Source organism: Phyllostomus discolor, chromosome 3 (assembly GCF_004126475.2).
Source record: "Phyllostomus discolor isolate MPI-MPIP mPhyDis1 chromosome 3, mPhyDis1.pri.v3, whole genome shotgun sequence".
Taxonomy (NCBI): domain Eukaryota; kingdom Metazoa; phylum Chordata; class Mammalia; order Chiroptera; family Phyllostomidae; genus Phyllostomus; species Phyllostomus discolor.
Window position 1 is genome coordinate 203,812,751 of NC_040905.2, and position 17,841 is coordinate 203,830,591.

General features: G+C 36.0%; 1 protein-coding gene across 6 annotated transcripts in view; it reads left to right on the forward strand.

The window, feature by feature from the left end:
* The window catches only part of CNTRL (centriolin), an 81,716-nt gene that overhangs the window by 21,358 nt on the left and 42,517 nt on the right, over positions 1-17,841 (forward strand). For 3 of the 6 annotated variants that reach the window (XM_036022158.1, XM_036022159.1, XM_036022157.1), the window contains 7 exons: positions 859-915; positions 2,872-2,991; positions 3,959-4,187; positions 5,643-5,752; positions 7,716-7,910; positions 15,314-15,467; positions 16,451-16,671. In XM_036022158.1, the coding sequence (XP_035878051.1) occupies positions 859-915; positions 2,872-2,991; positions 3,959-4,187; positions 5,643-5,752; positions 7,716-7,910; positions 15,314-15,467; positions 16,451-16,671 (1,086 nt within the window). Of the gene's footprint in view, positions 1-858; positions 916-2,562; positions 2,575-2,871; positions 2,992-3,958; positions 4,188-5,642; positions 5,753-7,715; positions 7,911-10,552; positions 10,918-15,313; positions 15,468-16,450; positions 16,672-17,841 lie in introns of those variants that run through there. The other 3 variants (XM_036022160.1, XM_028505228.2, XM_036022161.1) reach the window with 3 other exon arrangements.

Consider the following 17,841-nt stretch of genomic DNA (forward strand, 5'->3'; position numbering starts at 1 on the left):
ATATTACAGAGAAAATCTTTATATGTAAAATATATATATCTAATGCATTTATACTAGTAATTCCTTAATATAAATAACTACATTATTTTGAATTTGTAAATAAGAAAAAAAATGGAATCTCCTTGCTTTAATTTCACATTTCTTTAGTTGTTGGAGTTGAGTATTGCATATGTAATTATTAGCTCTTTTGTATTCTTTAAGTTTTTTCTTTAAATTTATTTTGTTTTGCCTGTTCTTTTATTATTACACATGACTGTTCTTTTTTTTTTTTTAAAGAATTCTAGGTTTTATTCTGAGAGCCTATATTTGAAAAACATTTTTCATTCTCTTATGCAGAATATCTGGTAATAATACCACCTATAGTTATGTAGTGTTTTCTAGTTTCATGTTAAGTAGGTCAACCTGCAAAAGAAAGGTAGCAACATCAAAGTAGAACTGCTGGTGGCCTTTAAGCTGTAGTAGTTTTCCCTCTGCTGCCACCAACAAATATTAACTTTGATTATCTTTGATATTAATATTGCTCTTTGTCTTTTTGAAAGTTATTTAACTTTTGTCCTTTGGTCTCTTCATTTTTCAAATGAGGCTGACTTACCTGTCCTGCCAGTCTTACAGAGTTGTGAGGACTTAATGACATAATGACATAATGAAAATAATTTGAAATGAATCAAGCTGAGTAATGGAAGGTGGTAAATCTGTAACTCATAGAGTGATGATAAAATGTGTCCCTATAAGAAAAATGCAAGTACTGAAAACAATTACTTTTTAAGGTAATTTGTCAGTAAAGAGCAACTTATGTTATACAGCCTCACTCTAGAGTTCTCCAGGTGATGGTTTCTCCTTGCTTCTTTCTCCTTTTAGCCCTTGTCTTGGTTTCTTGCAGACCTTTTTCTGCCAATTCTTTTTTCTTCCTTAAAGGTAGCTCCTTCAGGACTGAATTACACACTATGTTTTTCATGGTTTGCATGATAATTTGTATGAATATGCTTATGTACATTTTAAGTTTTGAAACTGGCTTGCCTTCCCAAGAAGTGTGCTTGTGTATGTACATATAAATTTTTTAATAGATGTGTATATAGGAGAATGAATATGAATGTTTGGGGAAAGAATTCGTATCATTTTTTCTATTGGTAAATATGTTAACTGCAGTCAGCTCCTGATTATCCACAGCCAATACTGTAACTAGCCAGCTTCCCAGGTCCTTTGACTCTTGATTTGCTCTCATTTGTGCATTCCCTCAATGAACATCTATTGAATGCTTACTGTATGCTAAACCCGTGCTATAAAAGACACAAATGTGCTTTGATATGCACAGAGTGTCTATTATTATTTGCCTGCAGAGACCAGTTCATGCATTTTCTGTGGTTCCAGGTGTATTTGCCTTTGGTCCTACTGCCAGTGGTCTTTGGGAGAGGAGCCCAGGATTAGTTGACACTGTTGGTTATGAGTTGCTTTCCTGAGACTTGGTAACTTAGGAGCAGTCACTGAAAGACCAGTGTGGGTATGTGCTGGACACCCTGCAGCAGGACATCGAAGGCATATAGTAATATAGAGGGTTAGATTTGAAATCAGGGGACTTGGAATTGAACTCTGTCTCTTCCATGACCAGCTGTGCAACTGGGAAAGTTATTTAACCTCTGTGTGCAGGTTTTGTCATCTCATAAGGTAGCTATGAAGATTCGGTGAGATAGCACAGGTTAAATGCTTAGTACAGTGTCTGGCACACAGTGAGGACTCAGTCAAGATTACCTCTTATCCAGGTTAGTATCACTTCCCTTTGATGGCTAATCAGGAGGTGACTGTAAGCTAAATCATGCATGACTTTGATTTCCTGGGCCTTGTAAAATGTTTATGTTTGTCTGTTTTTTATTCTCTCAAGCTTGCATTTTTTTTTATATTAATAGAGTTCTTCTGCATGGTTGGTTTGTTTGCTTTTTGTGGGGTTTTTTTTTGGTCTTGTGTCTACTATCACACACTGGTGAAAAAAAGGTGAAAATCACTTAGTGGACCTTTGAAATGAACTTGAAGGGTTGGTGTACTAGAAAGGGAGCTGGTACTGTTAGTTAATGAAATATTTAGCCTCTGCCACTAATGTAATATGTAACTTTGAGAAGTCAATTCACCCATCTGAGACTCAGTTTTTTAATTTATAAATGCACAGAATTAGACTAGATGATTTCGTTTACTATAGTTCCAAAAATTTCTAAGACTAACCAGTAACTAAAAAGTTGTAATTTTAGTAGAATTACTTTATTAAAAATGTAGTATTATATATTTGAATCTGATTAATTGATCTTATTCACATTCCTTATCCTCTATTACAAAAAATAATATTCTGAACAGCTAAAACTGAAATGCCATTAGCCAAAATACTACAGCAACAATACAGCAGTTAAAACCAAACTTACTTTCATCCTTCTCATTCCTCCTCCTGATTCCTGTATAATTAATGTTAAATATCATTTCCATCCATGATTTGAAGCTACCATTAAAATTGCAGAGTGAGTTAAATAAATTGTTAATTATTGGGAAATCAGGAAGCAGGTACTTAGTAGACTAGTTACTTAAAAATAATTGGTACAGAGTTATTTTCATGTTTGGCTAAAGCAAATTTAAATGTTTTTAAAATCTTCATTCATTGTATCCTGAAATAGCAGATAACTTCAAAGGTCTTTTATGTGATCTCTTATGATAATTTTGTATTTCATTCTTTTTAATATTTAAGAATTATGATAAGATATTCTGAACATTATGCTCTTTGCTGTGGGGTTTAAAGCAATCTATTAGTTATGATTAGAACTTGCCTCATACCATCATACCTTTATACTGACTTACTGACGCTATATGTTATCTCTTATCAAATTGGGCCCATAGCTAAAACAAAAGACCATGGAACTAACGCGAGCATGTCAGAAACAGTATGAGCTGGAACAGGAATTGGCCTTTTATAAAATTGATGCTAAATTTGAGCCACTAAATTACTATCCATCAGAGGTGAGTTATATTAATTTTTTAATAATCCACAGTTAAAGCAAGCTTATAGTGGGGCAGGGAAGGGCAGGTGTTGGAGACTTTCAAGGGTTTTTATCAATAACCACCCCACTTTCTTGGTGTGAGGGCGTCAGAAGAATAAATGTATTTTGGTTGGATCTGAGAGTTATTTGGCTCTGTATGTTAGAGCAGTTTCCAAAAGAGATACCGTAATTTGCTGTGTATAATGCACACTTCTTTTGCCCACATTTTGAGGGAAAAACAATGCACAGTATACATGGAAAAATATGGTAAAAAGCCCAGAAGGATTCTTACCTACAGCCGTATCCATAACCCAAAGCAGCTTTCTAACCCTCAGATATCTCACTCAAGAATATGGTTGATCATCTCCCTTAAATCTGAACTTCCAGAAAAAGTGCACTGCCAGCTTCAGCAAATGGAATAGTATAGTCATCTCCATATGTTGTTTGTTCAGTAACCACTTGGTGCAGTCTTAGTCAACCATTATTTATACGTATGCCATAAATCTTACTGCAAAAGAAAAACCACTTAATGTCTAAGACCCGGTGATTGTAACCAGCATCATATTATTTAGATAAAAATGCAATTATTAAAATTTATTAAATAGATACCTTACTCATGTATCAGCCAGGAAACCAAGATAAAATACCTAAATTTCTTGTTTGAAAGATTAAGCAGGGCTAAAAATCACATAACTGTATACAGTTCTTTAATCAATAAATCCAAATTCACTGTTCAAGAATAGGAGGAGAAATCCTTTGAGACCATTTTTTGTTCTAGTTCTTTTCTGGTATACAAGGATGAAAGAATATGCATTTTTCAACTTCTAGGCATTAGAATTAATATTTAGGCAGTTCTGTGATATGTTCTTCATAGTAAAATGAATGTCACGTGACTGTTTATAAGTTACTTATTAAACCACACATCTATTAATTTATTTTGCTTATAGTATGTTGAAGTCGATAAAACCCCAGAGGAAAGCCCCTATATTGGTAAATCCAGATACAAGAGGAATATGTTCACCAGAGAGAGTTACATTATCGATAAAGCCCAGCCCATAGAGATCAAGAAGATGGAGCCAAATGAGGGGCAACAACCTAGAAACGGGCAGAAGAACTTGAGAGCCCACACGCCACCGGACATACAACTGGAAGACAAAGAAAGAAAAATACATGCAGGTTTAAAAAAGTCATTTTAAATTCTTTAAAAATATTAAAAGGTTGACTGTGTAGGCAAATTGTGTTTTAATAATTCTTTTACTTAACATGCTGGAGGCATTTATTAAATTGTTGTTTATGTGAAAAGTCTAAAACAAAAGTAGTGATTCATTGAGCAGGTTATAGTTATTTCTATTATGTTAGAAAATGGGGTTTTTGATAGTAATTTCATGACAACATATCCAGGGGATACAAGAATGCTTAAATCTCCTGCCAACAGATCCCTTTCACCATTGGAGCTATACATTCGAAGACATAATTAGTAATAATTGAAGCAAGTGAAGTACCGCTTTATTACTATGTATGCAGCCAAAACCTAAAGTTGTGCTTTGGATAAACTGGATCAGGGCACTCTCCTTAGGCTGGAGCCTGAGGCTGGCTTTGACTCTTTCCAGCCTGTCCCACATTCTACCTCCTCAACCTTCCCTCCCATCCACCCCCAGAACATCTAATTCAAGGGATCTTACCACCTTCTGGCAAGTCACAAAGACAAAGAAGTCAGTCAAGGAGGGCTCTTAGAGACCCTGCCGGTGACAAACTTTGAATCCACTTTCCCATTCAGCTGCATAGATATGAAAGGAGAAAGTAGACTTGGGTTCCTGCATCCCACTAGGATTCATGGCCCATTGTGGGGCTCTGACCAATCATATTAGCAGCTCATCTTCCCTTGGTTAGTAGCTAAATGGAAAACATGGAAGTCTAGTAGAGGTTGACTGGGAGAGGGAAGAAAGAGACCGAGTTGTCCGTGTCTAAATGTACACTGTATGCCAGGCTCCAGAGGGAGAAAACAAAAGTAAATCAGTTATCTGTGCAGACTAGCTTCAAGGAGCTCATCATTTTATAGGAGGCAGGGAAGAAGTAAGGGAGAAAAAGAAATTGGAAATTTGAGGGAGAAACTAATTGATTTGAGATTACTTGAGTTGAGAAAAACTGTTCAGTAGTGAATTTGATATTGAGTCCCATTATAAAAGCATTTACCTCTAATGCAGGTTTTTTTAAATAGCCTAAGCCTAATTATATAACTTAGTGACATATAAGTATATATTTACCAATAAAATCCTTATTTTCTCAAAAGAGATCTTTAGTGTTGGGATCATCAGTTAAAGCCCCTTTTATGTTAAGAATTTTACAAATTTAAAGGATCAATTAAAGGGGATTACGTGGTAGTGGAAAAAATACAATAAAAAAAGGATAAATTATAGTCCTATAGCATATCATGAAACTATTCTAGAGATTACTAGAAAGGAAAACCATCATAAGAAATTACATTTTTTATTCCTGTGATCTATAATTTAATATAATCTGTAATCTATAATTCAACTAAAGGGAGGAGGTTATTGTGAAGAAAAACATCTGGTAGAAATTTAAAGATTTAAGATTTTTCTTGTGTGTGTGATCATGGTTTTAAATTTGCAGCACAAACTCGACTCTCAGAGCTGCATGATGAAATAGAAAAGGCAGAACAACAAATCTTAAGAGCTACTGAAGAATTTAAGCAACTGGAAGAAGCTATACAGCTTAAAAAAGTATGTAAAAGCAAACCAGCAATGCTAAGAGGAAATGCAAAAAATGAAATGTTTTCTCCCTTCATAACCATGTGAAACAATTTTTAAATCAGTGCTGCTTAGTTAGTTACAAAATAACAAATTTCAGAGTCAAATACAGTTTTAGCATTTTCAATTACATTTTCCTTCCAATCATGATGCCATCCCATTCACATTTTATAAAGTGTGCAGAAATAAATGAATTACTTACAACTTATGTAAAAAGATGTATTTGGTCTACACTTATTACAAAAATCACCTACATTACCCAGGGAAGTTGCTCTCCGACATATCTCCTAATGTAATTAAGCACTCCCTACTTTTAAGATCCTGGGATCTAGATTAAAAGCCAGAAGACATCTCTACTACAACATAAACATTATCAAGCAAGCAGCAGAAATGTAAATGATGTAAAATATGGAATACAAAAAGATGGAAGTGATATACTCACAGAAATTACAAAGTGTATCATGAAGAAGGAAGTTCAAACTCATGATGTAATAGCATAGGGAGAAACTTCAAAAAAGGAAGTATTTGACATTTTACTTTTTAAGTGTATAAAAGGTTTCAGTTATTGCAACTTTTAAATATCAGTATTTCAAAATTATGAGGATAACTGCATTCATACTCTAGTAGATAGAGCAAGAATGTAAAATCCAAAGTATAGAATCTTTTTAAAGATACCGTTACTTTCGGATTATATAGTAACTAGAAATTGATTCAAGTTTATTGGAAGCTTACTATATGGCAGTTGCTGACCAGGCCCTCAGTAAATGAACAAAACAGGTGTGTCCCTTCCTCATGGTCAGGAAATAGGCAACAAACAAAAGTATAAAAGAAATGTATATTTAAACAATATAAGTGTTATAGAAAAAAGTAGAAAATTAGGAGAAGTAATAAAAAGGATATAATTTAAATTGTGGGGACCCACAGAGACTTCTCTGAGGAGGTAACATTTAGGCTGGGACCCAAAGGATGAGAGGGAGCCAGTGAGGCAGAGTTAGGAGAAAGGTATTCCAGGCAAACTAAAGATTCCTTTGCAGAGTGAGGGAGAGTGTTACGGAAGATGAGGTTAAAGATCATGTCAGGCTTCATAGGCCGTTTTAAGGGGTTTGAATTTTATTCTGAATATAATGGGAAACCTTTGAAGGACTTTAGGTAGTAGAGTGGCTAATCCTATTTGCATTTTTACAGGAGCACTCTAACTACTGCAAGAGAGTGAAATGAGGGAGGTAGAAAGAAGGGAAATTTACGCACCTGCTAGGAGGGTATTTAGCACAGACAGGAGATGATAATAGCTTGTACTAGGAAGGTGCTGGTGAGCGTAGAGAGAAATCAGACTGATTCTATGTAAAATTTGGCAGTAGAACTGATTGATAGGTCTTAAAGATGGATTAAAGGTGGGGGATGAGGTATAGGGAGCTGTCAAGAATGATTTTAATAATTAAATAAGAATGTTTTATAATACTACTGGCCAAAGTTTTATATAGCTGGATTGATAGATATAAATAATCAACTTTTAAAGCAAAATGTGCTTGGAAAAAGTAGTTATTTTAAATGAGTAACTATAAATCTAAAATTTCATTACACTATTAATTTGCTTGACATGCTAATAACAAGGGTAAGTACAATATAAAGTAAGTACTGTATAAAGTCAGCTATGATTAATATGGTTATTAATAATTTACAAGTTGTTTATATTAGGGCGACAACTTTATTTTTATCTGCTATTATTAGTTTTCCTAAACTTTTATAAAATGAAGTTTTCTACATGTAATAAGCATAAAAGTATAAGATGTGAATGAAATGCCTGGATAACTTCTATATTTTGTTATTTTAAAAAACTCATAGAGCATACCTTTAAATTGTAAGAGTTGTTTTCTTTAAACTTGTAAATCAGTGTTGCTATCCTCTGGTAATTGTGTGTTGGGGTGTGGGGGATTAGGTTTCAGAAGCAGAGAAAGACCTTCTTTTCAAGCAGTTGAGTGGTAGGATACAACTTCTAAATAAACTACGCCAAGAAGCTCTGGATCTAGAAATGCAGAAGGATAAGCAAAGGCAAGAAATTGCTGAAAAACAGAAGGAGATCCAGGACTTGCAAATGGTCCTAGATAGCTTGGATTCTGAAGACCCAAAACATGTAAGTAAATGAAGAGATTCTGACTTGTTCTGTGGGAACTAGAATTTTGTTTTATCAAGATATTATGTTTCATCATTCTTAGCATCAGAATCCTTTTTGAAATTCTTTTTTAGTTTGTTGTGCAAATTTGAGTTATATATTTATATTTTATGTGTGTGTGTGTTATGTTCATATATGTATATGAACATATATACGCATCTATACTTATATATAAAATATATGTGTATGTGTTTAAAACATAATAACTCAGGGTTTGACGAAAGTAGCTTTCAATAGAAAAAGGGATGCATAATATATTTAAGTGGTTGAATTTCATTATATTTCAAATCAAGAGAAACCTGTTTCAAGGTGCTCTCTAAACATCTTACCCTTTCTCTCTCTTTGCCTTATTGTCTTCATTCCTAAGAGCTAGGTGGTAATACAGAAGAGTAGAAGTAAGGTTAGAGTCTTTTTTCTATCCCTTCTTTGATCCTTTATGCAAATATTTCACTAAAGCTATTTGTTGTTTCATATTTTTTGTTTTGTCCTTAAAAAGGAAACATTTTTCTAGAGCACAGATGGCAAACACAAGGCCCACGGGCTGAATCCAGCCCTCCACCTTGTTTCATCTGGCCTGGCACCTTGTTTCTACCCCGTGGCAGCACCGAGCTCCTTGCCCCTAGTTAAGGAGTAGTTACATTTATACAGTTCTAAAATTACATTCAGTCATTGGAAGGCAACCACTAGGCTGATATGGCTGGCCTCCAGTGAAAATGAGAGTATGTCTTGCTAAAATTTGGCCCCACGTGGTTAGGTGGCTGGATGATGGGATTAGGTTCTTGTTTCGTTCTGTCTCTACCCTGAGAAGTCTTACTTAATGACTTATATTTTAGCCAATATTTGTACAACACAAGTGGAAATATTTTCTGCATATTTTAATGGTATACTTTGCATAATAAGGTGATTTTTAAATAACTTTAAGATCTCTGGATCAAGAGAAATTATAGAATTTAACATGGTAAGGGCCATGCATTATAATTGCTTTAAGTATTTGAGAAGTTTTAAATTATTCCTTTAAACATTTTAGTAAAATGTTATAGGTTTTTTTTATTGCAGACCAGCTAATTTTGACAAAGGGTGACCTTATCATCATAGACTTAAGGTCTTTTCTAACAGAAGATAACACTTAGTATTAACATAGAAACCAAAAGTAGTCTTAATTATTTTAAATAATTTTTGGTACATGAAAAGTTAGAGATTTTAAGTAATGTGTATAATATGGTCAATAAAATCTTTATTGCATTTATTTGTTCATAAGTCTTCACCCCAAGTGAGGCCCCTGAGGACAGGAACTGTATCCCTAGGGGCCAGCCCTGTGTTTATGCCTGTGTGCATCAAAGAAGGCAGGAAGGAGCCAGTTTATAGGCACTACCCAAGCTCATTTGCTGCTCCTTCCAGTTCTATGATCTGTGAGTCTAGTTAAAACCTAGATTGTATGTTCCCTTTCAACAACGACAGGGATATTCCTGGCAGACATAGTCTAATGCTAGTGTATTTACGCAAAGAATTACATATTGGAAGGAGTTAAATGAGAAGTAGGAATGGCATCTAAGTTTTGAAGGTAGCTATAATCAATCTGTGTTAGCAGGGATGAAACATCCAAACCAGATTTAAGATTCCTTTTTGGTATTGTTAAAACTACTAAAGGTTCCCTGGCCAGTGTAGCTTAGTTGGTTGGAGCATCGGCCCATAAACCAAGAAAAAGTTCACAGGTTCGATTCCTGTTTGGAGAACAAGCCTAGTTTGTGGGTTCTGATTGATGTTTCTCTCTCCCTTCCTCTCTCTCTGGATCAATGGATATATCCTCTGGTGAGGATTAAAAGAAAACCAAAACTACTAAAAGTTAGTTCTTACGGTTACAGACTTAGTCCAAGTACGAGAGGAATGTCTCTTCTTAGTTTGTTCACTGGAGGGAGCATCTTTTTCTAATTTGCAGACAAAGTCGCCTTATTGGCTAGTTTTAAGCACCCCATTTTAAGCTACAAATATGAACATTTTAGCAAAAGAGAAAGAATCAAGAGTGGGACCCCTGCATATTTTTTAAACAGATGTAGACTGTTTAACTTTATTCAGTTAACTTTTATTATGTAATTTTATTCAGTTAACTTTTATTATGTAATTAGATGAGGTATCTTTCTGAATGGGAAATGAAATTTAAAAGTAAAAACTTGAAAACAGTATATGGCTGAGATATGATGGAAAGCAAGTATGTTCAGTGCTAACAATGTCTTGCATAGCGCTGGGTTTTTGCATATACTGGTGAGGAACTTCATTTCCCCAGAAGATTGTCGACTATTTTTCAATTTGCAAAAGATGAGAATGTGATTTAGAAAGTATAAATGATTTCCCAAGCTCTCCCTTTTAGATAGACATAGAGCCCATGCTTATTCGGCTGCAGTGATCCTCTCCCCACAAAGGAATTAAAAGTCTAAAGAGATTAATTATTTTTAAAATTAGCTCAGAGCTGAGCCTAAGGCAGGTTTTCAACAAACCTAACCATTTATTTAACTAGGTTTCAAAAAGGAAAAAAAATTTAAAAATCAAATCCTGTTTTAGTTATAAAAATGGCCATAGCTAGCAGCATATATATCACAGGAGTGAATAATAAAGGATTTATATCTCTCTTCCCTACATGGCAATGCCCTGTAGAAGCAAATGGTAATTGTACCCCACGGAGATTTAGCCTGTAGTAATCTGTTGCAAAGGGTGTGTGTGATTGGCCCTTGGGAGCTTCCTGTGTTGTGGGGGCCAACGGAGGTGGCTCGTGATTGGACCGGCTGGGCTGTCGCTCACTCTGCCAGGAATGTGGTTTGAAGAGCTGGGAAGTTACTGAGACTTGGAGGCGCTTACAAAAATGTGGCTGTCAGAGAGGGAAGTGCACAGAAATTTGAAGACATTAGAAAGCGTTCCGCCCACAATTTCCTTGTTCTCAACGGCTCAGTTTTAACAGAACAAATTTTAAGTTAAGGTAGGATCATTTTTTTTTCTCTCTCTCTCTACAAAGGGCTTAAAAGGAGGAGGAGTCAGAGATGTAAGTTCCTGTTTTTACAATAATTCTTTTGTGAGCACCACGGTACTGAAAACTGCAGAATCTACTTTTGCATCCATGTGTTTAGTGCAAATCACGGGCATATTGAACCATTTTTTTGTCTTGCATGTAAAGAAATTTCAATGAAATTTTTAATGGTGGATTTTCAAGATTTATTGATAGAGATATGAACACACAGTTTTGGGTGTTTTAAAATTCTTTCTTGAGCCATAAAAATCTTAAATTTACTTTGAATTTAAGCTATTGCCTGCAGTTACTTTTTCAGAAAGACTTTGGGTGGATATTTTGGGTATGTAGGAAGAAGTGTTTTGAAAATCCTGTCGCGTTTTACCAGAAGGAAATTTAAAACCTTCCAATCAAGCTGCCATTCATTTGGTCTTTCCTGTCTTTGGAGGCAGCAGACCTCTAAAATTGAAAAGTGTTATTTTACAGTCAGTTGGGTCTTGGAGTTTGTTGTTTGGGCTGTAATGCAGTTCTTTCCCCTGACAATTCCCCTGATTGCTTGCTCTGTTCCTCTGATGGGAGTGGGGCGCTGCAAACAGAGCCTGTGAGGGTGTGAATGAGGGCAAAGACTCTTTGGGGAATTTGTGTCCATATGAACACTCTCCAAGTAATCTGGGCAAGTCACTTGATGAATCTGAGACTCAGTTTTGTCATGTGTAAAAGGAAGAGTTAGACTACTCCCTGGTTGTCAGTTTTTTTCCCCCAGCACACCTGAGAAATACAGTCCCGTCTTTTCAGTTACCAGTAGTTCCCTGAATCGATGCCAGTCAGGGTGGGAAAGGGTGTGTGGGTGTGTGAAAGCTCTGTTTTCCACCAGGGACATATGTAAGAGTAGAGGAGAGGGCCTCTTCCATAGGGCCAGCCTTCCATCTTGAGAATCACTGGGCTGAATGGTGTTTGAGTCCCTCTGAGTTCTTAGTTTATTGAAACTAAAAACAAAATGTTTGGTTGTATAAGGAATTGAAAATCAACTTGAATTTCAAGTAACTTTTTATTTTATGTCTCTATTATACCGTAAGAAACCTTTTTTAGAAGTACATATGTTTTTTATTAAAAAGTTATCACTTGTTTATTATAAAAATTTTAGTATAAAAAACTCATAAAAAAAGAAAAAAATTTCCTGTAATCCTTCCACCTAGATATTATACTTGTTAACATTTGCAATATAGTCTTTTTCTATATGTATATATAATCAATTAACTTTTTGAAAACCTTATCATTAAAATTTTTTTATATTATATTTTATTGATTATGCTATTACAATTATCCTGATTTTTCTCCCTTTACACCATCCCTCCACTCAGTATCCCTCATAGCAATCCTGACACCATTGTTCATGTCCATGGGTCATGCGTATAAGTTCCTTGGCTACTCCATTTCCCATACCATACTTTATATCCCCATGGCTATTCCCATGGCTATTCTGTAACTACTTATTTGTACTTTTTAAAATTTTATTTTCTTATTTTTAGAGAGGGGAAGGGAGGGAGAAAGAGAGGGAGAGAAACATCAATGTGTAGTTGCCTCTCGTGTACTCCCCTACTGGGAAGCTGGCCCACAGCCCAGGCATGTGCCCTGACTGGGAATCAATCCAGCGACACTTTGGTTTACAGGCTGGCACTCAGTCCACTGAACTATACCAGCCAGGGCCTATTTGTACTTCTTAATCCCCTCACCTCTTCACCCATTCCCCTGTACCCACTCCCATCTGGCAACAGTCAAGACACTCACTGTATCCATGATTCTGTCTCTGTTCTTCTTGTTTGCTTAGTTTGTTTTTTAGATTCAATTGTTGATAGATATGTATTTTTTGCCATTTTATTGTTCATAGTTTTGATCTTCTTTTTCTTTTTTTTTTTTTGATCTTCTTTTTCTTAAATAAGTTCCTTTAACATTTCATATAATAATGGTCTGGTAGTAATGAACTCTTTCAATTTTCTCTTCTCTGGAAGCTCTTTATTTGCTTTTTGATTCTAAATGATAGCTTTGCTGGATAGAGCAATCTTGGCTGTAGGTCCCTGCTTTTCATGACTTTGAATATTTCTTGCCAATCCCTTTTAGCCTGCAAAGTTTCTTTAGAGAACTCACCTGATAGTCTAATGGGAACTCCCCTGGAGGTAACTAATTTCTTTCCTATTGCTGCTTTTAAGATTCTTTAACTTTTGGCATTTAAATTATAATGTGTCTTGGAGTAGGCCTCTTTATGTCCATCTTGTTTGGGACTCTCTGTGCTTCCTGGACTTGCATGTCTATTTCTTCCACTTCAAGAAAATTTGGAGTAAATAAATTGGAAAGTTTCCTTTCATTATTTTTCAAATAGATTTCCAATTTCATGCTTTCTCTCTTTTCCTTATGGCACCCGTATGATGTGAGTGTTGGACCTCTTGAAGTTGTCCTGGAGGCTGCTTACATTATCCTCTTTTTCTGGATTCTTTTTTCTTCTTATTGTTCTGATTGGTTGTTTTTTGCTTCTTTATGTTCCATGTCATTGATTTGATTCTCAACTTCATCTTCTCTAGTGTCGTTTCCTTGTAAATTGTTCTTTGTTTCAATTAGTGTATCTTTGTTTCTGACTGGATCTTGTTTTATGCTGTTTAGGTCCTTATTAAGTTCCTTAAGCATCCTTATAACCAGTGTTTTGAACTGTGTATCTGATAGATTGCTTATCTCCATTTAGTTTACCTCTTTTTCTGGAGGTTTGATCTCTTCTTTCATTTGGACCATGCTTGTCTCCTCATTTTGGTAGCCTCCCTGTGTTTGTTTTTATGTATTAGTAGAGCTACTTTGACTCTGTGTCTTTGTAGCGTTGCCTAATGTAGTAGGTGTCCTACAGGGTCCAGTGGCACAGCCTCTCCTTTCATCCAAGCTGTGTACTTGAGGTGCTCCCTTCATGTGGGCTGAGTACACTCTCCTCTTGTAGTTGAGCCTTGCATGCTGCTGGCAGATCAATGGGAGGGATTTATCCAGGCCAGTCAGCTGCAAGGATTGACTGTGACCACTTACTACCAACCTCCGCCCTCCATGGGGAATCAGCTGTACAGAGTCAGGGTGCTGGTGCTCCAACGTGGTCTATAGTTACCCGCTGGGTGTGCTGGCACTGGGGTTTTCTGGGTGGTGTGGGCCAATGTCAGCCCTTTTGTGTTTTTCCCAGGGACATCCTGCCTGAGCTATAAAGCAATCTGAGATTGCTGCTACTTGTGCTGGGCTTGGTGATCCCCAGGCAAAGCCAACCTGTGAATCTAGGCTGGCTGCTGCTAGTGCTGGGTCTGAGGCTCACTGAGGCCAGCTGTTGCTTGTTTGAGAGGATTTAGGAAGTTGTGACACTTCAGCCAACACCAGCCATTCATATGGAAAAGCTGCTTGGGTGGGCCTATAAGTTGGGTGGGGGCATAGTCTCTGGGGATCTCTAAGGTGGGTCAAATAATGTTAGCCAGGTTGATGGAGTCTCAAATACAGCACCAGCCTACCAGCTCTGTGTGGGAAGGGCCCAGAAAAGGGACATGGCCTCTGCTCACCTAGATGCCAACACCTCAGCTTCCTCCTGCACATTGCTGTGCCCCTCAAGCTGCCACCCTGGCTCTGGAGCCGAGGGAGTAAGTCTCAGTAGGTGAGAGTGTGTGGGGGTTCTTTAAGAGGAACTGCTTGCAACACTAGCATTTTTTCCCCACCAACTCAGTCCCTGCTGGTTTTTGCAGCCAGAAGTTGTGGGGACTTATCTTCCTGGCACTGGGACCCTGGGCTGAGGATCCTGGTGTAGGGCTGGGACTCCTTGCTCTAGAGATACCCCTCTTGAATTTTTATCTACCACACATGTGTAAAGGACCAGCCTGTTCCATGTCTGCGCATCTCCTGCCAGTTTGGATGGTTTCTTTAACTTTGTAGTTGTGAGAATACATATTCAGCTCAATTTCTGACTGTTCTAAGTGATGGTGGTTCCATATTTGAGGTGTAGTTTTGATGTAGTTTATGCAAAGAGGTGAACCATGGCTGTCTATGCCACCATCTTAACTGAAAGTCCTCAAAAACCTTTTTAAAGAGACATATTTTAATGCAGTTAGAAGAACTTTGAACTCAGCTACATTACCTACTAGTTGTGCCCTTGGAAAAATCATTTAACTTCTTTTATCTTCAATTTGCTCTTCTGTAAAATGGAGATGGTTCCCTGATCAAGTCATCATGAGGTTTAAATGAAAACTACTCACATGAAAACAACACAGAGCCTGACATACTGCAAACTGTTACATTTTATTTTCTGGTCTTTAAAAAAGTTAAGGATTGTTATTTTTAAAAGAGTTTTTTTGTTTCAATTTAGTGCCATATGAAGGCTCAGAAAAGGGGTAAAGAACAACAGCTTGACATTATGAACAAGCAGTACAAACAACTTGAAGGCCGTTTGGACGAGATACTCTCTAGAATTGCTAAAGAAACTGAAGAGATTAAGGACCTTGAACAACAGCTTACTGAAGGTGAGAATTTAAGTTGATTTAAGAGTAAATGATACTCAGACATTAATCCAGATAATAGTTGAATATACTTCAGCTCTCAGTACTAGTATTTGATAGGGAAATATTGGGACAATACCCAAAAGTGTAATAAAACTAAAATTTTAAATTTAATTCTGTTGAGTTGATGTCCTCGTGAGTCGGGTCACTGCAGTCAGTAGACAAGAAGTCAGTTACATGATCATGACAAACTCGGGCATGTGATTGCCCTCTTCTAAGACATAAAATCCCTCCAGGAGTAAAGAGCCCATTGCCATCAGGGATTCAGTGTCTAGTGATAAGGAGAGTGTAGAGAGAATTTTAGGATCTACTTTTGCCATGCAGATTTAAATTGTGACATTGTCATAATATCAGAAGGGGAGGATGGAAATGAGGATACAATGGTGAGAGCCTTCCCTCAGCATAAGATCCCAGTCCCTGTTTCACCATTATCAGCTGTGTGACCTGGGAGAAATTATTTCTACCTCAATCATTAGTTCTTGGAAAGATTAAATAAGATCGTGTTTGTAAAGTGCCTGTCACATAGTAGGTATGTTGTATTTGGTTGGGTTTTTTGTTTGTTTGTTTATTTGTTTTGTCCTTATTTGTTGAGGGGTGTTGTTTTGTGTATCTAGCAGCAAGAACTCAGTTTCACATACATTTTTTCATTTTATTTGGACATCACTACTTTAAACTTTCTACAGTAAGAATTAAATAGCTTATAAGCAATGTTCACTCAATATACTATTTTTATTGTATACCTGCTTATTCCTCCTCTACTACGGATAATGGGAAAAACTATCATTATATCTTGGAAAAGAAAAATAAAATAATAGGAAATAATTGAAAGCTTAGGCTTTCATTCTTAGCTGGTAACAAATAACTAAAGAGGCTAAATGCAGTATTATTTATATATCTTGAAAGCATTTTCTTATATACATTACTTTCCCCCCTTTTTTTTGTTCTAGGCCAGATAGCAGCAAATGAAGCCCTGAAAAAGGATTTAGAAGGTGTTATCAGCGGGTTGCAAGAATACCTGGAGACTATCAAAGGCCAGGCAACTCAAGCTCAGAATGAGTGCAGAAAGCTACAAGAAGAGAAGGAGACATTGCTGCAGAAACTGACAGAGGTTGAGCAAGAGAGGGACCAACTGGAAATAGTTGCCATAGATGCAGAAAATATGAGGAAGGTATGAATGATTTGTTTTTTCTTGCCTATTTTCCCTAGCCTCAGAAGTAAATGATGTCCAAATTAAATAAGCTAAACAAGTTAGAAACAGTGCAATTATAAGTATTAGTGGCTATTTAGTTTCTTTTTTTCCTTCAGTTGTGATACTTGGAATCATTATCTTTTTTTAAACTAGGAATGGAAGGTTATTTTAGCTGAATTTCTGTTCCTGAAAGATCTTAATCAAATAACTCTAAAGAATTTGAAATTGCAGCTATTATAAATGTGGTATTAAATGTTCATATTTTAGTATCTGTGTTTTAAACAATCATTTAAACAAAATTACAACAAATTTTCTTGTCATTGCTTCATAATTTTAACATTATTTTACAGGTAAGACAGGCACAGTGTTGTATCCTTTTGTACCTGATTTGTTGCCACTTATTTGGAAAGTTCACTTGCTCTGTTTTAGTTGTTCAGCAAACTTTAGAGAACCCAGATTCCCAAACTATTCCTTAATAGAGCTGGCTCTGGAAATTTGAATAAATATATTTTAATATTATGAAATTTCTCAGGCATATAAAAATATCAAAATCAGTGTTTAACACCATGTACGTAACTCAGCTTTAGAAATAAAATATTGAAATATACTTGAAACCCTCTGTGTTGTATCCTCTTCCATAGGTAAAAAATGTCATGAATATGTTTATTATTTCCCTGCATCTCTCTTTCTTATTATACATGTATCCATTCAAAGCAATATGTAGTATTATTTGCATAATATTAAGATTTGTATAAAAAGTATGATAGTATACATATTCTTTGGTTACTTCCTTTCTTCCCTTATATTTGTTTTTTATAATTACGCATATTGAATCATGTAGTTCTACTTCATTTTTATTGACATATGTAACATCCCATCGTATGTACATCACAAATTTATCGCTTATTTATTCTTCTCTTGGGAGATGTCTGGGTGGTTTCCAGTCTTTTGCTATTATAAACAACGCTGAGAGTAACAACCTTGTACACATCTTGAGCATGAGAACTATGTTCAGAGTGGAACTGTGAGTCAGAGACTATCTTCCTCCTCAGCTTCACAAGATACTGTCAAATTATTGTTCATAGTGATTCTATCAATTTCTCCTTCCACCAGCAACGTGAGGGCTACCATTACACCACACGTCCTTGC